At 32.1% G+C, this 27,276-nt stretch overlaps 3 protein-coding genes across 4 annotated transcripts in view; 1 reads left to right on the top strand and 2 right to left on the bottom strand.

The window, feature by feature from the left end:
- The window catches only part of gpp (DOT1 like histone lysine methyltransferase grappa), a 28,578-nt gene extending 11,284 nt beyond the window's left edge, over nt 1–17,294 (bottom strand). Inside the window, exons 1-6 of one of the 2 annotated variants that reach the window (XM_073088709.1) lie at nt 17,059–17,294; nt 14,162–14,202; nt 8,234–8,372; nt 1,312–1,452; nt 713–898; nt 164–592 (exon numbers count right to left, since the gene is read on the bottom strand). In XM_073088709.1, coding sequence (XP_072944810.1) covers nt 164–592; nt 713–898; nt 1,312–1,452; nt 8,234–8,372; nt 14,162–14,202; nt 17,059–17,142 — 1,020 coding nt within the window. In that variant the 5' untranslated portion in view covers nt 17,143–17,294. The remainder of the gene's footprint in view (nt 1–163; nt 593–712; nt 899–1,311; nt 1,453–8,233; nt 8,373–14,161; nt 14,203–17,058) is intronic. The other variant, XM_073088717.1, reaches the window with a different exon arrangement.
- A 393-nt stretch (nt 17,295–17,687) lies between these two features.
- On the top strand, nt 17,688–20,542 carry Ankrd49 (ankyrin repeat domain-containing protein 49). Its single transcript, XM_073088699.1, has 4 exons — nt 17,688–17,875; nt 18,306–18,580; nt 18,812–19,117; nt 19,616–20,542. Exons 2-4 carry the CDS (start codon nt 18,427–18,429, stop codon nt 19,849–19,851), a joined length of 696 nt encoding a protein of 231 aa, XP_072944800.1. The 5' UTR covers nt 17,688–17,875; nt 18,306–18,426; the 3' UTR covers nt 19,852–20,542.
- Nucleotides 20,513–26,359, bottom strand: rod (kinetochore component rough deal). Its single transcript, XM_073088684.1, has 2 exons — nt 25,434–26,359; nt 20,513–25,202 (listed from the first exon to the last, which is right to left on the bottom strand). The coding sequence occupies exons 1-2, from the start codon at nt 26,190–26,192 to the stop codon at nt 20,529–20,531; spliced, it is 5,433 nt and encodes a 1,810-aa protein (XP_072944785.1). The 5' UTR covers nt 26,193–26,359; the 3' UTR covers nt 20,513–20,528.
- Between the last annotated feature and the right edge of the window lie 917 nt (nt 26,360–27,276).

The following is a 27,276-nucleotide window of genomic DNA, read 5'->3' as shown; positions in this document are numbered from 1 at the left end:
ACTTTTATATAATTTAATAAGCAATTATTTCTCTAAAGCACACATGCAGTACACTAGACATCACGATACAACATTCATGATTCACACTTAATATAAAATATATAATTATAATAAAAGATAATACATAACAACAATAAGAAAGATGACGTGATTGGAAACAGACCCTTTTGCTGACCTTGAGTTTCGGATTTTTCAGTCTTTGAAAATATCTCTCCAATTTGGTCCTATCTATAATGTGTAAATAATATGATACAGGTTTCCCCGTCCACGAGACGGATCCCTTGAGCGGTGACATTTCGCTGACATGCATGATGGTCCCAATATCACTAAGATTTCTGTCGGTTATCCTAAAGTTCAGCGGGCAGAAACTTTTCGATGATACTATTTTCGCTCCATCTTTTAGGTCTGCGAATCTCTCTTTCAATTGATGATCTACATGAGGTCCAAATGCGAAATTATTTACGAACACTATTGTTGCTGCATTTATCTTTTCTCTATGTTCATCTAAAAGAAAGTCGCCCTTTATTAATTTATATTCTCCGAACTTTTTTCCGTACCACTTCATCCACATTCTAAAATGTAAATCCATACTCTGTAAAAGAAAAAAATAATATTTTACTTAAACCTCTGACATACACACGCCAAATGGCGCCAAATTCAAATTTTATGTTCATGCTTACTTGTAAATTCTCAGATAATAAGTATCTCTCACCTCTGCATATTTACTAGGCACTTCAGCTTTTTCTACGCCGAAACATATCCGGCATGGTGTCGCGGCTGCCATTTGCAATACAACCTGACCCACTCCCGAACCCAAATCTACGAACACATCTTCTGCACCTATATCTATTTGGTCAATCATCTGACATACTAGCTCGTACGAAGTTTCTCCATATACCTGGAAAAACAACATCATCACATATTGTATTTATCTTTCTCTATTTTATTACCAATGAAAAGATTTGGCTGACATTCCAAGTAGGTACTGTAATGCAAGAGTGTTGATATAAAAATATGTATGACTTAAAACTCATTGGCTTTTTACGCAAACGATTCTCGATGTATTTAATGAAAGATATTCAAAATACATGTAAAAGTTCTAATTCTTTGTCATTGCTCCGTTCGTTAAGAATGCAATTTTAGTAAGTGACAACAAAATATGAAAAATCCTGTAAAATTTTACAAATCTGCTAATTTCCCTAGCCCTTTTGTAAAATATAAATAATAAATAATATAATATAAATTAATTAACATTTTGAAATTTGGATAAATGAGTAATATACTAATCGCTAAACTAAATCACGAACATACCTCTGGTGAAAACGGTTCGTATTGATTCAATTTGTCGGGATCAGAGACAGCTTGATTGTACGTCTGTTGTAATATATGTTTTAGCAAACCTCTGGATGGATATTTGTTTAGCCGTTGCGCTGGTAATGAAGTGCCTTTTTCCTGCAATAAAAAAATACCTGGTGGTAAATTACATGTTCAATAATTTTGCTAGCATTAGTAATTAAGATATAGTAATAATAGATTTTTTGTAATACGAGCTTCCTTGTATCTATATTCTAAGTACTCATATTTTTAAGGATAATTTTATAATAATATATGTCTATATTTCTTGTCTATTCGCGTGTTTGAATTGAATGGTGTCAAACATTAACCAGGACGGACAAAATATACAAAAAAATAATATATTTTAATATTTCTAATAAACAGGAACTGAGATAAACCAGTTATTTAATAACACATAGACTTTATTACAGATGGTGTTATTTCCTAATCTAACTTCATACAGACGACCCAAATACCTTAAAAAGGTATAAAAAACTGATAAATTAAGAGATAAAATTGTTTAAAGTTAGGTATAAACATTTCTAACACGGTAACTATTTAAACAAATTATACTAATAGCCAACGAAAAACCAATGCCTCGTATGATAATTCAAACATATTTATACCGAAATCAGCATATAGCGATCTAGACTCGAAGAAAAATGTCCTTAATCAATGTCTCCGCGTGGCCTTGACATCGTGTGCAAGGATGTCGAAACGACCGTTAAATACTACCACTAAAAACGTACTACATAAACCCATTCATATATTTTATAGAAACAATGTTGCATACACTGACCGACCTTGTGTTGAATTATTGAAATGTTTATTAATAGCACTTTTAAACAACCTATATGAGTTCACGATATTAATCCAGTGCCGAGTTAATAAGGGCCGGTCGTTACATGATTGTAAGATCCTTCCATTATGTACAGTATAAATTATGCACAACTTATAAAATATTTTTACGTCGATGGTCAGTAACTTCATACTCGTTTATTTGAACTCAATAAAATGAAAAGAAATCTATATATCGCTTTTATGACAAACATATTTCGTTCAGTAAAGCAGTCAGGTAAAAAGAGGGTACATAATACATATATCATTATACTATTACTATGTAAATATAATTTTAATTTGTATAAAATTCGCCCTGAATACATAATTGCATTTATACTCATTCATATAAATTTCTGTTCGAAGATTGGAACTAGAATCTTTAGGTACTTGCTTTTGTGTGGCCCTAGTACCAACGATACTAGTAATTCCAGTATACTGTGTATAAGTATCAGTGTAGAAAGCGTTTAGTACCATACTTTATGCCTCAAGATAATTTTATCGATATTTATAAAACGAATCTTCGGTCATGTCATGAGTGCATCGTGTGCGCTACAAAGATGCGTATCGTCCGGTTACAACATTAAATTTGGTAAATCAATATTCTAGGTAACTCTTTAGTCGTGGGCGAAGGCGACGGATTAGGGTTACCAGCAAAGGAAAATATAATTTAGTAAGTTACCTCTCTTGGACACATTCTAAGATTCTCTGTATTTTTTATGACGTGTAAGTACCTACCACGCGTATCCCCTAAAATCTTAACACTACAAACGTAAAATTTAATTTATACAGAGATCATGATTACTTGTTGATTCTTCTTTCTAAATAAAAATATTACGTCGAAATTCGAAATAGGTTTTCTGTATTTTTGTTGCAACAAACAACGCCCCGTTATTGACAACATTGATTGTATTGTAAATAAATTTTTAAAATAAGATTTCATTGATTCTGTTACTTATTGCAAAATAGATTTTAACAAGTTTGTACAGACATGGACCAAGTATGATTAACCTTAAGAATAAGAAAGAAAGAAACACTTCGAATTTCAAATTGTTATAGCCAGTACATTCTACGGTACCGTCGGTAACCCTACATGGAGCTCGCATCTCTGGATCTCGCAAGCCGGCGAGCCATGCCGGGGGGCGGTGCGCAGCCGTGGGCGCGCGTGGCCTCATGCGTTCGTTTGTTTACGTTGCAGTACCATTTCATTCACAGCATCGATCACTTATAATATCGACCACTCATACATTTTACGACACGCGATGTAGTATAATTATATTACTATGCAACATACTATGCAATTAAATAATAACAAATGGATTGTTATTAAGAGAGCTAGATCAGAACACCGACAAAAAAGACAATACTTAACTTAAAAGTTCTTCCCACAATATTTTTAATTTTTAATTATAATAAAAAAGTTTAAAATACAATTTAAAAACGTGTTAGTAACTATTATCCAAAAGGATGTGCAACACTAATATTATTACGTTGATTCTTAATTGCATTATAGCGAACATAGAGTACACAGGCCTAAATATATCTGCTAAATTATACAGGTAGTCTATTATCGATATGATGCTTGATAACAATCAAATAATTTTGTTAAAAATTCTAAGTTGCCAGTCTTTAGTTGCAAAGCGACGCTAGCGCAGCCAAAAAAAAGGTCATTAACACTACGTGAGACATTCGCGCTCGCTCAATATTGCGGTCAACGCCCCCACATGCGACCCGCACCGAACCTCTAGTACGATTCGCTGCCGAATCACTTTTTATAATTTATCATCATTCATTCATGATAATATTATCAATATCAAGAATTGTTTCGAATTAAAAAATATTGCTAACTCACAACCGGTAATGCAATAAATCAACACTATTACCAATACGAGCGTTTTATTTGTTTCAATATCCAAATATTGAAACAATGAATGAAGGCAATCAACTTTTAGTAGACGCCCGTCTGCGTGCTAAGGTCACTCAACTCGAAGATCGACACTAATGTCGATGACTGAGAGTTGGTAATTCAAAGACTTTCACAAGCGATAATACGTGCACATGTAGGGACATCATTATTGAACATTACTATATGTATTCAAGTTCAGTAATTTATTAATCAGACATTTACCTATTCTTGAATTCCGCCATAGGTATTTAGATTTTTGAATAATCAATTTTGAATAACATGAAAAATTATTAACAAAGACATTAAAGTATTGTTGACATTTTAAGATTCAAGAATTTTAATAGGACGGAGCAGGTAAATTACATAGTGTTGTGTTAATACTGATACCAAAGTGAATATTTGATATTGTGAGCACATTTATATATGTAACCTTATGTACACTGTACCTACTGTTTATTATTTTTTTTGAAAAAGTGTAGGTATATAAATTCGACTTTTTATGATTATTTATACAAAAAGTAAAGCTTTTAACGCGCCCACGCAATTTACATATTATATTCGTTTGAATTTAAAGTTTCTTATATAATATATCTGAAGGAGTTACCATATAAAGATATGTAAAGGAAAATTCATATATCATTTCAAAGGAAAGTGCCGTTTATTTATTAAACACGTATAAACCAATATACAGACGTATGTAATAGTCAATTCACAATATCAATTCAATCTTGTAGTATGTACTTGAGGTTGTCACATATCAATATCTCAATGCACTTGAATTTCATTACAAGGTTTAAAGCTGATTTTTTTCAAGAGGCAACTGAATAACTGCATTTGTTAGTGACGATAACTCAACTATACATCACCCAAATATATGGAGACGACTATAAACTTAGATAATCCGGTAATAGCCATGTAGTTTAATAAACATAGGATTCATGTCAATAATATTATCACTCTGAGACCCAATATAAAAACATGTTAGTAAATAATCCCTGATAAACTGGCCATAAGTTTGAAATAAGAGATAAAAATATTTATGCATATATACTTGAAGTTAACTACAATATATTGTTATAAATACTATGTTTAATATAAAAAAAAAATATTCATTCAAAAAGCCAGTTAATAATGTGTTTTTAATGTTCGGAAACAATATATAGGTCTGTTCACTATAATTATAACACACCTATATTATATCACGACCATATAACTAGTGATGCAATGCTATTACATTAGGTATTATATAATAACAAAGGTATTTATGATTTGACTACCTATGAGACAAGTTAAACAGTAATGAAACAAATGTGTATAATTCTGACATTAAACGTCATACAGGTATCATAACAACTTCAGTTCCTACATAGCAGTGAGGCGAGAATACAAGGTTACGGACATATTAAGCATACGCATTGCTAGTCATCGATCACTATGTGACATCATTACAAGCGACTATGCAATGTCAGGTTTTAACAATAGGAGTTGGATGTCAAATATTTGAAAGGATTCCCAAACCTGTTTTCACCTCGTTTGGAAGGTAAAGCTTGTAGTGTGATTTAAATTTAATAAAAATGTGTAAAACAAATTACAAATTACACAATTATGTATATCGTTTTCCGAACAAAAGTGGGTTAAAGTTAAATGTTATCAAGTAGTACAAGACCTACCACGTTGTTTATAAACACGAATGGTGTTACTTTTTCTCAAGGTCAACTTTCTCCGTCAGACATGTGCGTTTAAATGAAGCCCTACATCAGAAAAACATTTCGTCATTAAAGAAAATTCTTTTCGATTCGAGTGAATTCAGGCTAATCTCTTAAAATCGATTTACTTAGTTCAACGTTTAACGTAAATAAAGCTAATTTAATTTACATACCAGAGTATCAAATAAAGATTAGAGTAATCGCAGTATACGAATTATATTTATTAGGTAACTATATACCTACGTCATTGCTTTGTGTAATAATGATGCTTTCAGTATATTTCATAGATATCAGACATTTCAATTTTTATCTTAGTTATGTTCACAATTAATTAAAAACCCCATTACACATATAGATATTGAAGTTAGTAACTAGTTGCAGGTGGGTTAAGTAGCTGTTCGAGGATGACGTAAGTCTAACATAATTTTCGCGCGTCTTTTGAATACTAAATATATGAGACCGAACGTGCGCCCGCCGTTCCGGGCTTGTATAAATAGTTTTCCATGTCGCGGTGAGAAATGGTATGCAATGTGTATAAATAGAGTAGCCTCGTGCGGTGTCTGCTACGGCCATCGATCGTTGCGTCCTCGCCGCCATCTTGGCCCTCGTGTCTCCCTCCTGTACGCCGCGCCCCACTCCCCGCTCTAACCCCTCACTGCCCCACATTCACTCTTTCGAATCGCACATGCTGCACGGTATGTCTGTTGTCTCTAAACTGCTGAACTGCGATTTTACAAAAGCAACGTTGAAGAGAAACTCTTGTGCGAATCTCACCAACAATCGATGTTAAGAATAGCACGCTACGCTGTCTCAGTATTGAGTAACAGTGAAATGTATAGAAAACTGTTACCCTAAGAGTAGTCGCATTTATTAGAATGGCAAATGCAAAATTTAGTGACACAAAGATGTTTTCTAGGGCAGGTACTGGACATGTAGGAAGTGTATAAATAAACGAAAGTGACATTGAAGATGTTTCCGCGGCTTGAAAACTATGCCAAGTGTAGTGCTTGTGGGATGTAGGAAAGATGAAAAAATATTTTTCAACAAACATGAAAATGGTAAAATATCCACAATTGTTTATAAATATTTGTAATATAATGCAAAGATTTTTGAAATATACTCAGCTCAACTCAAATTAAAAACTCAAGAAAATGACATTAAATGAGCGTTATTAAGTTAAATAAAGCTAATGAGCGTCAATATAACGTTCACAGTGAACAAAGTAGTAGTTAGGTACCTATCGGTCTGAAGGTGAACATCATTGGAAAAGTGACCTTCCGCGATAACAACGCTAATGGCTAGCGATATCTACAAACTACGGAAAATAAACTATACTGGGTTAAATTTATTAATATATAATGTTTTAATACACTTCCTGCTCATATTTCAAATACATTACTGTTCTTTGATTCCGCATTTCTAAATAACATAAAATTCCATTTACTTACGTATCAGATATATCATAGAACTCGTATCATGTTAGATGAGTAACCCCTAATATTAATATCATAGTGCAGTGACCTGAGAAGAGGCGTATTATTGTACACAACGAAACGACCTTGCGAATAAACGAGTTTGGAATAGAATATTATGATTTGGTGTCTGTATAAATTGCCACAAAAAATAATTCAACGGATGTGCTCATACATATCCCACGACATTCACAAAGAAATTTCACTTAGGTAAAAGGTAAAGCTTCAAGCAACTATATATGGAGAATAAAATAATAACACGTCCTGGCTGACCTACTGTCATAAGTACCTACTACGTCAATTAGTCAATAACTAGATAAACGTAACATATCATCCATTCAAAAGCTTTTAAAAATATGTTTCAATATGTAACGATTAGGCAGAAATGGCTATAAATATGTCCGGTGCAAAAGTCGGCATAGACTATTATTACTATTTTTCTAAGTAAGAATATCACTATTATTTGTTCAAAATTTCATCGTAATACAAATACGTACAATTACAGTAACCTACATATAAAACGCAATGTCACTGCGACCAGAATATAATAAACTTTACCCCTTACATGTCATGTTTGCAAAGCTTACAATTATGTGTTATTATTTCCTCCCTAATTCGCATCGGTATAAAGGATGGTACTTGCTCCAGGCCTGTCCCAGTGGTGGGGTCTGTCCACTGCTCAGCAGTGTAGCAAAATATATTAATTTGGCCAAAAAGAGATACATTTTATTTGCCTATTTTTAATTTAAACGGTATGATATTATGTATTACACCTATTAAAAAAGGCTAAATATCTCAATGTATAACTGAGATTGACGAGTTGGAACTTCCATTTTAATAGCGAAGTTTTTATTAGAGATTAATAAATGTAATTTAAGTCTGTTTTAAAGCAAAATATGTCACTACAATGTATCATTCTTTTATTGCCTTCCCACAAATCGTTATTTCAACTCTTAGGGAATCTACATAATACTCACCAGTGCGACGACGGAGTCTATGGCGCGGTTGAAACGGTCGCAAAGGGCTCGCATGCTGTCGTAAGAATGGGTGTCGTAGTCGCACAGTATGTTGTGTTCCAGTGCAGCCTTCATCTCCGGGAGATCGTCGCAGACCCATCTGAGGACAAAGCAAAGTCTAACTTAATAATACGCCTTTACATACAAGTGGAAACATTTTAGGGATACCTTAGATTCGCAACTGGCTATAAGTTGAGCAAATATAATGTGGACCTAGAAATATCTGGATCTAGGATAATTACATGTGATTGTACTCATGAGACTCATGTTTTATGATATTTAGAGAGTTAATCAATCTCTATCCTATCATAGGTGACTATCTCTATTTGCAAATAGAAAAATTTGTGAACATGTAATTATATTGTTTGCAATTTAATTAACAATAGTTACTAAGTATACCGTACTAGCAGAAAGAAAAATAATATTTATTTAACATATCTCCGTACACTGTTGAAAGCTCATAATTTATTCCTTTCATGTAGTACAGCTGGAAACGGGAACACTGTCTATTATAGTAATGGGCGGACCGAGGCCGTATTTACGGAAGCTCTAGTGAATTTTGCTGCGACTTGGCCATCGAATAGTAACAAGAAATCTTTGGTAACTTTTTATCACTCTGTGCTTATATGGCCAAAGATTACCAATTATAAGTAATGAAATGATATATTTGGTTAAGAGCAAACATCAAGAGCGTCATACGTTGTATTTAAACTTTTTACCTTTTAACGTAGTGCTTCTTTACAAACTTGTTAGTCACCTATGCATCAATACCGATTAGGCTTGTTTTATCGGTTAAAATGTTTACTACGCAAGTGGTTAAACCGAAAACTCATATTACAATCATTTATTTTATTGGTCCGTTTTATTTTTCAGATTTTTCGCGTGTTGCGTTACTACGCCCGCGCACGGAGACGGGTAAAAACCGCTCCGTGACTTTTAAACATTAGCAATACTGACGTTTGATGCTTATTTGTGATCTGTTTAATTTTGTAAGGACATGTAAAATTAAACAGATCGGTATGACATGAAAACGCATAAAAAATTAAATGATCAAAGTTTTGATTTCATAACATATTTACTTTCAATGTTACATTTAACAGATTTTTTTTTACTAAAGCCATTTAAAACCTTAACAAGCATTTAAATCCTAAGAATAAAAAAAAACATCTTGAGCAATGTATTGAACCATACCGGAATCAATTTGTGTATATCGCATGATTCGTTACATTGTTATACTTGTACGACATTAACGCATGAAAAAGATATATTTCATGTGTCAACTGATGCAAATATAATTCGACATTATATAAAATATTCGGATACGCAACTTTCATGAAATCTAACCATAGCGTTTAATGCTATTCACATAAATTTTGTTTCAATGCAATACTCTGTTATACTTTTACATTTAGTCCAAGATTTTATGCATAAATATTATAATATGAACAAATATAAAACTAGTACAGTTCTAGTACAATTATTCACGCACAAAAAATATAATAATAACTCCACACCTATTTATTTTATTCTAAATTGATTTACTTATAAAATATTCTGCAACTACGATTGTATATTTTGCTATTGTTTGCTGCCGTAACATTTAAAATAAGGCAATAATAAATAAGGTTTATTATCCCAACATTAAAACTAAAGTATAAAAATATTGTTTTATTAATATTACATATGTAGTATATTTATACGTATATATAAGTAAAAGTTTTTGAAGAGGCCTTTTGTAATTAATTTAGTTATTTCTTCTTTATAATAATAAACATTATCTAAATATGAATCGAGGATATTATTTATTTATTTTTAAGCAATAAAACAATTAAATGTAATTTTAATACAAAATTAAAAAGTACCTTCTTATAAAAAATGAAAATCTCTAGAAAAAGCAATTGAATACGTAAGACGGTTCGTTTAACTTTCATGTAGTGGCAATCTGAATAGGCACCGACACATTACGTGTGACGCACCTGTTGGGAGCAGCCGGGCACCCTACTAAGAACGCTTTATTTCATTAACCTTTGTGCAGTTGGCGGCAGGTGTCGTCGATAGTAACATCTATCTCGAGCACCTGTAGACGGACGGTTTGTCGAACCCATGCGTTTTGCGGTACGGGTCATGTATGTAATGTAGGAGTTAAATAAGCGGTTACAATTTATACACAGTTGAGTTACCGTACGAAGCCGAGTTGCTATAACGTTTCAGAGCATCGACTGAGAACATTTGTAGAGGAAATGTTTCTGAATATAATTAAAGTTTTCCAATGATATCTAAGTATGTTACAGAATATATAGAATTGAGATTTATGTAAGACTGTTTACATTTAGTGCAGGCTACAGATACTTATCTAAGTATCTGTACAACGTACATATCTAAGTATCTATAATTAATGTATCACCAGTGGAACCACCACCACCAAAACGGGTGTTGTTTTGGTAAATGTATCTTACCAGAACCGTCAAACTGTCAACTATAGGTACATCACTTAAGACTGTTATAAAGCAGAAATAGATGTGCCGGAGTTGCCAGGTTTTGATTGACAATGCCGTCGACAGAGAACTGTCAATACGACACTTTCTCTTTCATACAATATTCTAAGTATAGGTATGTGCACATGCATGCGACGACTTTTTAGCCGATATATTTAATGCTCATGTAATGGAATAAAATGAATTATATAGCGGCTGCGTGTCGGACCACGCAATAAAGAGTTCCATAATCGAAATTAACAATCATTTTATAGACATACAATATAAATTACATTTATTTATGTCTCAATTACACCGTAAACCTATCTAATATGCAGCATTGACCAATTATAATCAGATGGATTCGCAAGCTCTGTGCTACTTCTACGTTGTAAAATTATTCCATATCACGATATTATTCAACATAAACGTAAATATTCTTTTATTTAAATGTTTATCTTAGAACATTTTGTTACCATAAACCCTTACAAAGCACTTTAAAAAAGCTCTTTTGATACCTTTGCTATTAAATGACACCCTACACACTTACGTGCGATAATTTCACTACATAGCGATTCATAGAACACACCTAAGTAAGTACTGAATGTCATTTTCTAGGTACATATTAGTTTTCGCCTAGTGCTTGAAATTCGACCACCTTTTCATTCCATATCATATTATATTTATTCTAGAAAATTCTAGGAATTGTTTATTAACATCATTCCTAAATAAGATTTATTATCTAATTACCTATTAGTGTGTCTAGAATACTTTTCTATTCACATTTATAGGGCAACACGGATTTTAATTCTACAAAATATCTATATTCGTTATCAGTTGTAGTAACTAACTTTCAGAGCCGTGGTAGAGAGACAGTATTGAAATGCATGTGCCGTGTTGAATATAATGTTTAATACACACTGGTACTAGATATAAATAGGCTAATGGCCCGAGCCAAGCAAGCTACGATATGAACCAACAAATATCATAACTACGGCATTCCATAATCGCGGAGTCCCAAGGTCACAAAGGAAGAGCGTGCGCGTCCGGTCGCGGAGAGGTCGCAGTGGCCGCCCTGCCCCGGGCCGATATCCCGACAGCGCAACGGATCGGGTCAACTTGCCAAACTGGTTTTTTACTTATTTCCGACGTCCAGCATCACAACGGTCACCTGTTTTGTAGTATTTAACTCATTGAACCAATCAATGCCTACATACGGAATGTAAATATTGATTTTCGAACGATTAAATAAGTAAATAACTAATTAATTAGAATCCCTCATGTTCCTTTGCGTAGAATGACTAAATATGTTTTTTTGAGAAATTGAATTTGGTAATTGACAGTTCTTTTTTGTTGCTAAATAATGTTATTTAGTAAATTATTATCGATAAAAATGTAATTGAGGAAGCTGTATTTAATCCGCCAAGTATATTATTTGCATGATACTTAATTAATCAACAAACTTATGATAAAAAATAAGATGCTAATAATAACCACCGCTTTAAATGTGTTATTTATAAAATAAAATACCTATAGTTGTCACTGAATCTACTAAATACTGTTGTTGTTATTGTACTGCTAAAGATCTTAACTATGTATTTAAAAAAATCATATTTGTAACTTGACGCTAGCTGTTATTTGTCCACTCAAATCGTAAATCTAATCAAACTCTTCGTTGTTGTGAAAACGTTCTCCGACAAGCGTTGCCTGCCTTAGATACCTGCGTTACCCTTTTTAGATATCTCTTAAGCCTAAAGAATCGTAAGTTGAAAAAGGGACATTTATATAGCTTAACTATAAGACAACAACTTAATTTTAGAGAGTATACTTTACGTCCTCGGAGGAACGTTATTTTTATAAATCACATAATAACTCGTTAAAAGCAAGCACAAAACTCATAGTTCCATTTTATTTGAATTTGCAAGCGTTCATTTATAATTTATTTTGTCACGTTCAATTTCCGCATTCGTTATGAGTCGGTTTTACCTTGATCTAGATTTAGTAAGATAATATTTTTCTCTTTAACGACTGTCGTTTAACCTTCGAGATCCCAATAATAGGACGTGATAACCCCTTGACCTTGAATGAAATTAGTCAGAGATATAACAAAATAAACCTTCAAGTTTTGTTGACACTGCGTATATTAACACAAAGAAAAGAGCCGTTTTGCGCGCTACTCATAAGAATAACTAATGTGAACGAACCGGCTTAACTCGATTAAAAATACTATTCATTGTGGAATGTCATTCGTTATTTATATCGATATTGATATTTAGACAATTTAATTTCGCACACAATACATAAATTTTATGTAAATCCGCTAAACTTTGCCGAAATATTTGTAGTAAGCTATACACATAAAAGATTTAAATAATTTTGAAACTGTTTATATTGTCTGCTATTAACGAATTTTTCCGTACATTGAAACTAGTTCGCCGGCGTCGAATGTAGGTAATTACGTAAGTGTGCGTTACCTATGTTTTTCATGACAGGTCGGGCAGTAGGGCAACATTACCAGTACCTACTCATCACTGCGCGCGAAATTGTTTCGATCGGTCGTCGCCCCTACGTCCTTCTCATTATACACATGTATAATAACTACAATATAGTCACGCAATCGATAGTTACTAGACCACACACTTATTAAACTTTGATAAACCAGATAGATATTTGATACTAAAAAATAAATGTTGTTTCAATAGTATCAATAGTACTTGCATTAAGCAAGTAATTTATATTAGAAAAGTTACATAATTATAATTTATCCTCAAAATATGTTAAATAATAATAAAATGTATAATTAATTTCAATTATTATTTATTTTGAGTGAATATAACATTTTAACTCGGACAAAATTTTCTAATGCTAATTATAAATAATTTTCGAGTAATAAAATTAATAAAGACGTAAGCAAATAAGCCACTTCCAAATATATTTCCACTGTTAAATATTAGTTATTTTTGCATACTGAATATAAAAATTGCATACAATATTATTTTTGGTATCTGTACAATGACAGGCAGTTATTTTAATCAAAAACCTCCATTGTTATTGACCTTAAAAAGCATATGACATATCTAAAATAAACATAAATCATTTGTGACTGATGGGTCAACAGACAACACTTGTTTGTTTTTAAATATATATTCAATGTGCAATGGAGTACAGTATGCTCTAGGCATCCCACAAGACGTAAAAAGGTTTCTTCCTTTTTTTTTTAGCAAATATACCAAAATGTCAATTAAAGCAGATAGGTAGATGAAACTATTGTAAACTTATATTGACTTATGATGATTTTATTTCACTTTAACATCTTAAAATAAGGCTTAATGCAATACGAGTGTATATACATAGTTAATTATAAAAATGGTTTCAATTTTGTTATAACAAAACATCTAACAAAAGATTCCCATACCTTATTGTTTCTACTATTTCCAAGGCTCCGTCGTGTTTGTCCTGTAATAGAAAAAAAATTGAAAACACATTTGAACAATTGAATGTAATTAACAAGATTTATATCCATGCTTTTATGCAACCTCAGATAAAGAGTAATTTTGAGAAATAATTAACAATTTTGAATCCTACTTCTACATTAATACCGGACCTCATGGTAAAAGTAATAATACAACTTCCATAATATTTTTAAAAAGAGTTGTTAGTATAAATGCTAAAATGGTATTCATTAATATATTATTTATACATTTGTCTTGCCGTGCCGTGTGCAACTCCTTTATGCTAGTATGTAGTTAAACATATGGGTATAATATAATACAATATTTCATTGCACATAGCACTAAGTTCACTTAAAATTTATTGCTGTCTAGGAATAATGATGACCTCATAAATCTAAATTCCTGAACTTAATATACATTCAATTTTGGATCCGCCAATGTCTTGGGGGGCTCTTAAAATGGACGTTAAACAACAGTGTGCAATTGACTGTTATTGGAGTACGCTGCTGACAAGACTTGATTGTCATTTTCTAGTTCAGTAGAGAATTTTAAGTAATTGGAGCTCATTAAAATTTAATACGTGACGGTTAAATTAATACAGTGTGCTGCTTAGAACATAGTCCCTGTTGAAATCTAATAATTTTTGTTGTACCCTTCGGTGGGCCTAGTAATTTTTATCTCATTTAAATTTTTAAACTATAAGGATTACCGAAAAAGCTGAAAGGAGTTACGAGGCTGATTTCGATAAAAACTCAAACTGTATCATTACATTTTTTTAAAATCTATTTCCTTATCTGGAAATCGAATGAGTTCATTTAAAAAAAAATGCCTTCGCTAATCCTTAAAGTTTCTGATTTGGCCCTGAAGGCTAATTTGAAAAATTCACCATGTATATATTAAATAAATTTAGTACACAAGGATATTGTAGTCCGGATAAAAAAAAATTCTATAGTAAACAAAAATAAGTTTATTTCATATTCCTCAAAAACACTAATACTGCAGTGTGTTAGAGAAGTTGTCATTAAAAAAGCACATTTCTTACTACTAACTACCTAATGCAATAGTAAAAGAAATTTTTGAAAATCCCATTCCATTTTTAGACCCCAAACAGACATGGAGGAAATAATAACTATGTCATTGTGAAGTAGTTTAAAACTTTATCTTCCATATTAAATAAACATAGCTGGAGTGATCTCCGAGAAAAATGATTATGACTTAGAGTTAAATATACTCCTGAAATTAATGCATCAATTAATTACCACGCTACCATTACGCTATGCATCGTAAAACCATAAAAATGATCCATATGAGCATCCTTCCTGAGCTATTTGGAAATATATTTGGAATAATACAAATTACTAGGTTCTTAATATTATGTTGATTGCATAGTTTTGATCTACAAATCTCCAATAAATCAATCAATCAATTCAATGAATAATATCTTCAAAAATTGTTCACAAATATACTTTTTATAAGTCACCAATGGAAAGAGAATAGTATATAGAATGAGAAAACTATATAACCAAGTAGTAGAAAATTTATTAACATATAACACAAATTATTATCCATACAAGCCACTGTCCACATTAAACGAGTGAGATAACCAATATTGATTAGTATTATTCTCTAAGGTTATTAAATTAATGTGTAGTTATGAAACACAGACATATTAATTTTAAACTATTTTAATGCCATGCATTAAGAATGGTATCATTAAAATTTAATACATAATGATGCCATTCTTACTATGTGAATAAATGAATTCAAACATCCCATAATTTTTTTAATGAACTCAATCTCAGGTATTTTTTTGTATAATATGTATTATTGTAGCTTTCCTAATTGAGTAGCTGTCAAATCATTTGTAAATTAAATAGGTGAAAAACATGTAAGTAGCACTTTAATCGTAGTACATTTCAACATGCAAAAGTCTTGCTATTGTTTGATTATCTAAAATAATTATGTGCTCATAATGGCACTGAAACTATATAACACAATAACTAAATATCATCTTAATCAAAAAACATATCTAAAATAATGTAAATAAATATAAAGTAAAATTAAATATTCAATAGCATTTAACACCAAAACAAACAAGTCAGCTATAGTAAATACTTAGTTATATACATTTGTTTGACCATAATATTTTTAAAATAATTTATGTACTTAAAATTTCCATTTCTATAATTTATATGATTTACAGGTTATGTCTTGAGACTAATATAATATTTAACTAAGCAGCATTTTAGTTCTATGAAATGAGATGATGATTCAATACATGTGTTATTTTTAATATTGCTAGCTTTGTTTTGGTCAAAAATAGCTTTGTTTGAATTTGTTACTGAGCTTTATTTACAAATACATAAAAATATTTTGTTTATCTGCACCAATTTCATAGTAATGTTGCATTTTATCTAAACTACTGCTAGAGTATTTAAAATAGTCTATGCATAAAATGTAAATAGAAAAGTACGAAGTGAAGACTACGCAACAGTGTGTACATATCTAAAAAAAAGCCGACACCTTGACAAAACACGAGGTCAATACACTCTGCACTACAAAATCCATGTGATGCGAGACTAAAATAAAATTATCTCGTGATATCGCTTGCGTTCTGGTTTTCAATACCAACACGAAAGTTAAATAATATTGTCAAACGAATAACCTAAAGCTATTTTCCCAGTTATACTTTACGCATAACATCTATATCCATATATACACATGAATGAATGTATTGACAGCACTTAACTCAAGTTCTATTTTTGTTTTAAGTTTTTGTTTTTTACAATTCCTCAATTTAATATCGTAACTTGCAGCTCCGTAGCATCAAACGCATAGTTTCATAATATGATTTTCTTACCGAGCCATGACCCGATGTGAGGGGCCATGTATAAACAACAGGTTCCGCGCCTGCAGGAGAGTGCAAGCGTAAATCCAAAGCCATTATAGGATAACCACTGCATTAATGCACACACTTTTCACTTAAACACTAAAATTATCACTAAAACATTTGATATTATTCATAATTTCACTGCACTTTCACACACACACACTCTGAACAACTAGGCTGGCCGCCATGTTGAAAATAGTATCAATCAAATCATGGCCGACAGTTTGGTGTTGTCAGAGAGAATTATTTTTCAATAAATTCACGAGAAAACATAATAAAATAGCAGTAACTTATTTTATTATGTCTTCATAATTTCGTATAATCTTATTTTATTAAACTAGTTTTTAATTAAATTAACCGTTCATAATTAGTCTTTTTAAATAAATAGTAGGGCCCGTGTACATGTTATGTTATCCCAGTCGCATTGTTAATCATTGCACAAATGGATTGTTAGCCGCCAATATTATAGACATGAACATAGTCATACAACCTGATGCTTACTGCACATAAAATAAATGTTAAGTTAGTATGAACTAACTTTTGTTTTTATTAAACCAGGACATCATTTGCATATTTATCCTATCCTTCATAATAAATCGATCGTCGTATTTAATTGGGGACGCCTCATTTTGCAATATCATACTGATTTATTTATAATCCAGCCATGTTTTGAAATGATCGATAGTTCTGTGTTGGCTTTCAATCAAACACGTGGTTATTACTCATTAATAAACTCTATTTTATTCGCATTACGCATCACAGATACGATTAGAAACGAAAAAGCAAGGTAAGCAAAGGCATCCAATGATTAGACAGAAGTAGGATAAACTTAGATAATTAAATGGTTTAATTATCTAAGAGGACAAAATAGGATGTTATCGTTTAATAATAGCGCCGGGAAAATGATTCATATGTGGAACCGGCTTTATCTTTATTTTGTTGAGATCTTCAGACCACTTTTATTGATTTACTAAAAAATCATTCTATGACTCCCTTGGTCACCTACCATGAAAACCACCTTTTTTGATTTTGGCATTTAAAATATATGTATTTTTAATAAATATAATATGGGTTGATTATAAATACGGAGTAAAGTTAGGATCTGACCATTCATTTTTCAAGAATGACAGCTGCAGAAGTGACTTACTGAATTTAATTGATTATTTTGACATTTCGAAGTACTAGTAGTACTACACTTCCAAATTATCAAATTACAGCACAGAAATTAAACTGGATTCACATTGAGGTAGACTTAAATCAAAAAGTCAATTGAACTCATGAAGGTGTGAGAAAATCACTTACTATTTAATCAAGACAACAGCATATAATCACAAAACAATGTCAGATTCTGAAGAAGAACAATATGCAAAGGATTATAAAGAAATTGCAGAGGAGATAAAACAACGCAAATCTAATCCACAAACTTCTGGCATGTTCGTGTCAGGATGGGATGATGCAGATCAAGATGTGCAACTTGTAAAAGATCCAAAAGGTTTTTCCCTTTATTTATAAGTAGAAGTTGTCATTAAGTTGTAGGTATCCTTTTTTTATTATATTTATTGATGCGAAAAATTAATAGAACTACCCAAGTGTTAGTCTGCATTGTAGAATCTGCCTAATTTTATTAATAGAAATTATTAAAGTTATTAACCACATGGATTACACTTTAAGTTTAATCAGTTTTATAATTATATTAATTTAATATTTTGTTTAATGTTTTTAGCCAATCCTATTGATCATGTGTTGTGGGCTGCTGAACACAATGAGCTAGATGTTTTAAAAGAGCTTTTGACTGCCCAACCTGGTCTTGTGCATGCTACTGATGGTGATGGCTACACACCTCTTCACCGTGCTGCATACAGCAACCATGTATCAGTAATCTCATACCTGCTCAGTGTTGGTGCAAATGTAAAAAAAGTCACTGAACTTGGCTGGACTCCTTTGCACTCTGCTTGCAACTGGAACAACTATGGCGCTGCTGCAAGACTGTTAGCTGGAGGTGCTGATCCAAAGGCACTTTCAGATGGAGGTAAATAACTTCTTGTGTATTCATTTCTTTGAAGTTCTCAATACTATATTATAAGTTATAAATTTATAAAAAGTAGAATAAATATCTATAAAAAAATTGTTATTAAAATAAAATGTATTTATACAGTTGAAATGTGACTAAAGAATACAAAATTAGATAAAAAATGACAGTGCAGTGTTTACTGTGAATGATGTGGTAAATGGACATTTCTGATGAGGAAATTTTCAAGTAGTCATACTATCTTATTTGAGACTAGCTGACCCGGCAAACTTTGTACCGCCTCAAAATCTATTTACTATGTTACTCGTGATAAATGTAGCTTTCGAATGGTGACAGAATATTTAAAATCGATGCAGTAGTTTTTAAGCCTATTCATTACAACCAAACATACAAACAAAGTTTTCCTCTTTATAATATTAATGTAGATTAATTTGACATTAAATAAACCACAAAATCATATAAAATTGAAATATCTACATTGAATATTTTTTCTTACAGATCAGACCCCTCTACATCTTGCATCAGCAATAAGCCACAGTAAATCTACTTTACTTGTATTGTTACTTAGGGAGGATACAGCGTATATTGTAAAGAAACCAAATAAATCAAATGAAACTCCCGAGCAGTTAGCCCGTAGTCATGGTTTATATGCTCCATTATTTGAAATGGCCTCACCATCAATATCTTACATTCGTTCTTTAGAATATACTTGTAATCCATATGCGAGAAATTAAATTTTATTTATTGGTTATTAAATTTCCACTCTTTCTATCTATATAGACATTAGATTTTCGGGCACTAAACTTGCGCAGGTACAAGGACTGGTCACTCTGGAGGGTCGGGACCCGCACCGTGGACTTTTGACGAGTGCAACCGGCAGTGCGGTCAGGCACCCAACACTCGTATAAAAATCCGACGCACGCGAGTGTGCCTTAGACGCTGTTCATACAATTTTTAATATTGAAACATAAAGCTGTTCACCCGCGGCAAGTTCAGTGAACGCCCATATTTATATTTATCCTTAATAATATAATTGTTGGGTCTCAAATATATAGTATAAAAAGCCATTTTCTTATATATTCATTATTTTAATTAATAAGATTTACAAAGCATTTTATTAATACATTACAATGACTTACTTTATACAGATAATATAACATACACTATGATATATACTATGTCAATGAAAATGAAATTAATTAAGGGTTTTTCTTGTCTTAATGACCATAATGTTCAGAGATGTAATATAACTTTATTATAATTATTTTAAGGACAACCATGACCTGCACCAGTGTGGTACTTGAGTGCTGACACTTGTGTGCTGTATAAGATACACAGGTGTCAGCATTTATTTTTAAATATCTTAATATGTATCTATAAATGTAACAAAAATTGAAAAATGTAATAAAAATTATCTATAATTTTTTTGGCTCATATTTTCAATAACATACATAGCACCTGATGTCAAATATGTATCTGCTTGCAAATTTTTTAAGCTTATTATTAAATTTCTTCTATCTATTTTATGGAGTTCCGATAGCGTTTGTCTTCTTTGTGCGGTAATATATGGAAGTACTAAACAACCTAAACCATAACATTTACACCTCACGCAATTTTTCCAAATTTCTATCAAATCGTCGTCGTTTATTACTGGACAAACTGGTAATAGATTTAAAGCAGAGAGACATTTAGCCTTTTGGCGTTCTGTTATAGGGTAGTCAGCTCGTTGAAATGGGGTTAAAATTATTGCGCGCCAAGCTGTACATATAACATTATCAATCGGATAAAGTAGTTGAAGTAGTAATGGAATCATTTCCTCATATAATGCAGTACGTAACAAACGCGGTATAAGCTCCCGTATAACTTTTACATTACCATACATATGTGCCAATTTTGCGGCCACTTTTAAACCTTCAACGTTAATATTATTGACTTGAATTAACTGGTTAATGGCTAGAATTTTGTCTTGCAAAAATGTAGCTACTATCCAAGGCATATCAATTTTCTCAAGGTTAACGATAAACAGCAAGTCCAAAAGTGAAATCCAAAGAGCCTCCCTTTCTCGGTTAGTAACTTTCACAGCAGTTTCTGGTTCTATCACGCTCATTAAACATTGTAGGGCTCTTAACTTTTTACATTTATTAAAGTCACTGTCATCGTCAAAAGCTATTCGAGATAGATAAATTGCTCCCATTTTTGGACAAGTTGCTTTTAAGATATATTTCGCAGTTATCAAGTCTTTCGTCTCTAGGCCAACTGAGTGTTTGTTTTCTTTTGATGTCTTATCGAGAATACTTTCAAGAATTTGTATTCTGATCGAACTTATATTGACGTTATTTTTGTCAGCTATTTCGTTTGCTGCTCTGTTTACATCATGGCGTGTTACTTTATCAACAAACTGAGGATGAAGATACAGTGCTTGTATCAATTGTGCAGGTTCCGTAGACAGACGAATTAATTCTTCACAAGCCCAATCTATTTTATGAAGAGCATGACGTGTCGATAAAGAGGAATGTAGACGTGCCATTTGTTGAACGGCACGATTTCCAGGTTGAACGGAAGCCCAACGTTGTGAAAACTGATAGCATAGCTGGGCTGCAGCGACTTGATCGGCACCTCGAGCGCAACCTTGTAGTACGTAAAATAAACATGCACCAGCCCATTCCATGTTTGCAATGTGCTTTACGCATCGATGCGCTGTCCGCAATAAGGGTTCTTCTCGCGATATTAAACGCCATGGTTCCCGGTCTTTTGGATCTAATTCGGTGGAGTCTTGTCGTTTTCGAGAAGTCATAGTTTGTTTCACAGCATTGCTACATATCATATCTTTTGCAGTCTGCAAGTCACTATCAAGTGACAATAATGGAACAACAGGTAGCCAATATTCATAAGTTTCCAGAGTTATTTCAGACTTTAAATTGGACCACATATCGTCTCTCATAAATAGATGAAATGGTAGGCGATAATGCCCTATTTCAGGAAACATGCCCTTTACCGAAAATAGTTCAAATTCATATTGTCTCGGAGTGCTTTTTCTTTTATAGTCTTTTAAAAAGTTTATTAAAAAGTATTCCTTAGTATTTCGTAACTCCGGTGTTGAATTAAATATTAAATGATATATGCACAAATATACTTCATAATGGTACGGGTTTATCGAAACTAGACATCCGTGTAAAGTTACTTCACCATTCTTCCAAAAGTCACTCAGTATGTCTTTTATAAAATCTTTATTTTGAATACTTTCCCATACGGTTAAACTGGTGGACAATAATTGATTCTCATCGTTTTCCAACAAGATTTGTCGACATCCTAAGTTGTCTACATTTATTTTATATTTTAAATCCCAATTACTTAATATTGAAATCAATAGTAAGGACAATCCATAGTTTAGCGATACATTTAACGTATGACAAAGATCTGAGAGTCGTTCAAATGAAGTATTTGGGAAGTGTCTTAAAATGTAAAATAATAAAATTTTGACATCCCAAGTTTCTTCTGTGTTCTCTGGTAATGCTATGTCAGCTAGGTTAATGTTAAATTTATTTTTGAGAACGTATTGTGGTGGGTAAGACATGTTACTTCCTGGAATGAGGTTGTATAAATCAAAAGTACGTCGAATTAATGGTGATGAAAGATAATGCATAACTACTGGATTTAATGAATCTGATTGCCCTCGTAATATATCCAAAATCCAGGAATTGTCATTTGTTTCTTCACCATCGCATAGCGTTAAAAGTACATTGGTAAAAAGTATGTGATCAAGATCTTGTGCAGCAACAACTTTAGTTAAAAGCTTTCTGCATATTTTGCTTCTCGCCTTGAAAAAATCATCCGACAAATTCGCATTATTTTTAATACTTCGTGACATTACATTACCTACAATGCGAATCGGAATAAAATCGCTTTTATTGGAAATGTTAAATAAATCAATACTTTCAGTTTTTATGTAAAAATCAATCAAATCGTTTAATGCAGGTACTGATGACATAGGTAGGAACATGTAGTGAAATTTCCATATCACGGATAAATTCGTCATCGTTATATTTGAATTGACGAAGTAATTTAATATGGCTAAACGGTCGATCAAGTAATGTAGATATTCTTCAACGCAACTGAATATTAATTGCGACAAAACTTTACAAGCTTCTAGTAAAATAGAGGAGTTACCGCCATCTTTAAATTGTAATAAGATTGAAAAATTATCTTGATTTGATACTACAAAACGTTCAACAAAATCACGTACTTCAGGGCTAGTCGATATTTTACGCAATAACGTTAATAGATTTGAATCGCGAGATAAACTTTTACGCAACAATTTATTTACACATCGTCCTCGCCCAGAAGAAGCTGTAGTTCCAACTTTGCGTTCCCAATTGTTAGCTTCATCATTACGAACTTTTTCCTTACATATGTTATTTAAGCTGAATGTTATATCATATGAATTTTTTAAATGATACAAATTTTCAATCTCTATTATCGTTTTGTTATCTAGACATTTAATGCCTTTTAACAAATCTAAATAGTTTCTTTCTGTAGTAGGGTCCTTCCTTTTCCTATTAATTATTTGCTCGTATTTGTTTACTACTGCCAGTAACAGTACTTTTCTATTACTATATGGTAAATTTTTGAAGTAGTCTAATGCAACACTAGTATCACAATCTCTCAGGCACTTGTCAATGTACAAAAGGTGAGCATAATCAGAATAAGCAGAAACTACAGTTGTAATTACCTTTAGATCATGTAGATCAACAGTTGGAGTGTTAATTATCTTATGAATGACCGTAATATAATTAGTAAAAGTTATTGGAAAATTGTATTTCTTTAAAATCACTTTAATTTTGGCATAGTTTAATTCCATATTAATTTCTTGAGCAATAGCACGATCACTATCTGTTACTGTAAAGTCGGTATTAGCAGATGCTGCAGCATCAGTGGCAATTTTAAGTACAGTGTCATTCCACGGAACTTCTAATACTTTCAAAACTTGAAGAAGGCATTCAAGCTTATTATTGGGTGTACGGAAGGCATTTAGCAATATTTGTAATCTGTGACCATCTACAGATCCTCCGCTACTAGCAGCTTCACTTTCTATAAATGAGCGGAGGGTGTCATCCAATTCAATTTGATATCGAGCTGCATAATAAGGCAAACTTTCTTGTAAAAATCTCTCAAGATCTTCAGTATAACAACGACGCAACATGATGAGTGCAACTTCTGTTGGACTTTGAGAACTTAGTTCACTCAGTAGCATATTAATTCTGTGTTTTTCTCTTAGTTCCATCACATAATTAATATGATCTTTAAGAACATCTAAATCATCAATTGAAATAGGTCTTAATGATATGGTTTTTAATGACTTTTCCAATACACCAGCGACATCTTCAATAAATTTCAAACCGATTTTAGGCCAATAACTTGATTGTTCTAATAATAATACTCTATCGGTTGTCCACTTCACAAATAAATCTATATAAAATGGGTTTATATCTAAAAGTGGAGGAATAAAATTACGTAACCAAATAATTAGGCCTCCCATTTTAATATTTACAGGTATGGCATTTAGAACATTTACAATATCATCTGGTGTGATAGTTAGTTTCATTTCAGAGTATTTTAACCAACAAATAGATGCCAAATCTAAATCACTTTTTGATATAAAAGTTACACAAAGTTCTATAAAATTTATGTCAAATAGATTTATGGTTTTATAAAAATTATTCCCCCTGAAAAATATATATTCTAATAGATCAATTTTTATCATTACATCTGAAAATAATTTCATGAGACTATTATCATCAGTACTAAATACTTTTTTTTGGAGTTGATACAAAAGAGATTTATATGTTAAATTATGCTTACAGAGTTTAGTTGCCATATTGATCAAGAAAGTATAATCAGTTATACTGTCAAAAAGTGTTTGAAATTGTTCAACCTGGGGCTTCACAGCATGAATGGCTTCTTCAACCATTGACTTCAACTGCAACTTCAGTGACTCTTGTGTAGATAATGGTGCCGCAGAAGCAATAGTACTATCGAAATTTTGCTGATCCTGACAGTGTGATGATACAGCACAGCATATATGCACCTGCAAATCAATATACAAAATTTAACAAAAAATATGCATGAGACAAAAAAATAATATTCAGGCAAAAATACACATAATATGTATACACTTATAGGTAGATTTGTTTTTAAAATATACATGTTTCAAAACATTCAATTATTTTTGCATGCAGTAACTGAGGTATTTTCAATATAGGCATCAACAAAATAAGCCTAACCAAAAAAAATTGAATATTTGTAGAGCAGTATTTACCTCTTCATTATCCCATACCAAGTAATAGAAAACATTGTTATTTGTGTCCAATGGATAGTAATGAGATCCAACATTTTCAAACTCATATATGACATCATATTCCTTGATATTTAAAATCCACAATTGGGTTTTATTGCCCAAAACTGTTGTGTCACCCCATGGAACAATGTATTCTACATCATTTTCACTATATATAAAATCTGTAACACCAGTTATGGGGCATTTGACGCCAATATTGGAATCTTTGGGGTACATGTACAATCCGTTAGAGAAAATAGTATTTTCTTTACTAAAATTCTTGAAGGATTTAAAAGACTTTTCCAAAGAGACAACTTCTTCAGTTACACCCGTGTCGAATTTGGAAATTAATTTTTCGCTACTAAATGGCGCAGCCAGTCGTTCTCCACTTTCACTAATTAAGAATAAGTTCTTGTCATCCGTAACAAACCGGATAATTTTGTAATTAGCATAGTTATTTATTATTAATTTTAGCTGCAATCCCTTGATGACATCGATAACTATAAGTTCTGAAGAGTCGAAAGCAAGCCATAACATTTGATCATGTAAAATATAACTTTTTACATCCTTTTCTAAGGTGTAAGTGTTCTTGAGACAGGCATCTTTATCCAATACGTTCACAATGCGGATATTTTTGTTATCCTCAAATAATATAACAAATGGGTAACTAAACGGCACTTGAATATCACTTTCGGGCCTTGCAATACTTAACTTTTTTAACCGTGTTTGTTTTATTGACATCTTGAACACGTAGTTTAAATAATTTTAAATGATAAATAATAACAATTATTAAAGGGAATCCTTATAATGTAAATATCTTCACTATTTTTGCTTGCAATGTAGGTATATATTTTTTAAACTTAAGACCGGTCGCTGACACAGTCCGGTATTTCAAATTTGGCTGTCGTAGTGTCGTTAATTGGCCACAGACAATAATATATTATGTTTGTAAGACAAATGTAATCAATATTATACTGCCGATTATAAAACAATTGGTTATGCTTCATAAGAGGCCGCCTAAACGGTCAATTCTATTGTGCAATATTGCGAGTTGTTCAATAATATTGACTGTTTAGGGTTAATATTGAAAGTTGCACAAGAATTGAACAAATGTTTGAGCTAGTTTAATTTTTTGCACCATATTTTTATTGCATCGTGTAGGGTTCACTTTTGCGCAATATTTTTACTCAAATCAAATCATTTTTTTTTATTAAAAGTTGGTTCTTTACAGAGCACTTTTGAATGTCAATACATCTACCGCCCCTTCACAAGACGTTTCGTTACGGAGAGAACTATTCTCAACAGGGCCGGATTTAGAGGTCTAGAGGCCTTGGGGCAACAAAGGAGTGGAGGCCCCCTGGCCCGAAATTATTTTCCGAATAAAATGAACAATTTTTTCAGTTGAGTTTTTCAATAAATATTTTACTGTGAAACGCAGGTAGATCCTTCTAGTATTCATGTTTGTACAAAGTACTGTAGATAAAGGTAAAACAGCGAAAAAAAAATATCAAAGGAAAAGATATTTTTTTTTACTAGTGTTTACTAGTCGGAATAAAAAAAAATCCGACGTCTCTATTGTGGGGGCCCCTCTTTTGTGGAGGCCCCGGGGCTGCCGCCCCGGTTGCCCTCCCTTAAATCCGGCCCTGATTCTAATCTCCGACTGAATGCGAAAACATTGTGCAGTTCGTATTATTGTGCAATATAATTGCTCGTTCGAAGTCAGAGCATCTTTCAATCTTATTGTACAATGCTATTAGGGGCAGCCTTAGATACAAGTTCAGCACGAGTTCAGGCGCATAGTCATTTCATTCGTGCTGAAAAATAG

This window comes from Epargyreus clarus, unplaced genomic scaffold (assembly GCF_041222505.1).
Source record: "Epargyreus clarus isolate Ecla_fem2 unplaced genomic scaffold, WU_Ecla_fem_2.2 ptg000003l, whole genome shotgun sequence".
Classification (NCBI taxonomy): domain Eukaryota; kingdom Metazoa; phylum Arthropoda; class Insecta; order Lepidoptera; family Hesperiidae; genus Epargyreus; species Epargyreus clarus.
The sequence above is the reverse complement of the archived record's forward strand: the minus strand, read 5'-3'. Positions and strand labels throughout refer to the sequence as shown.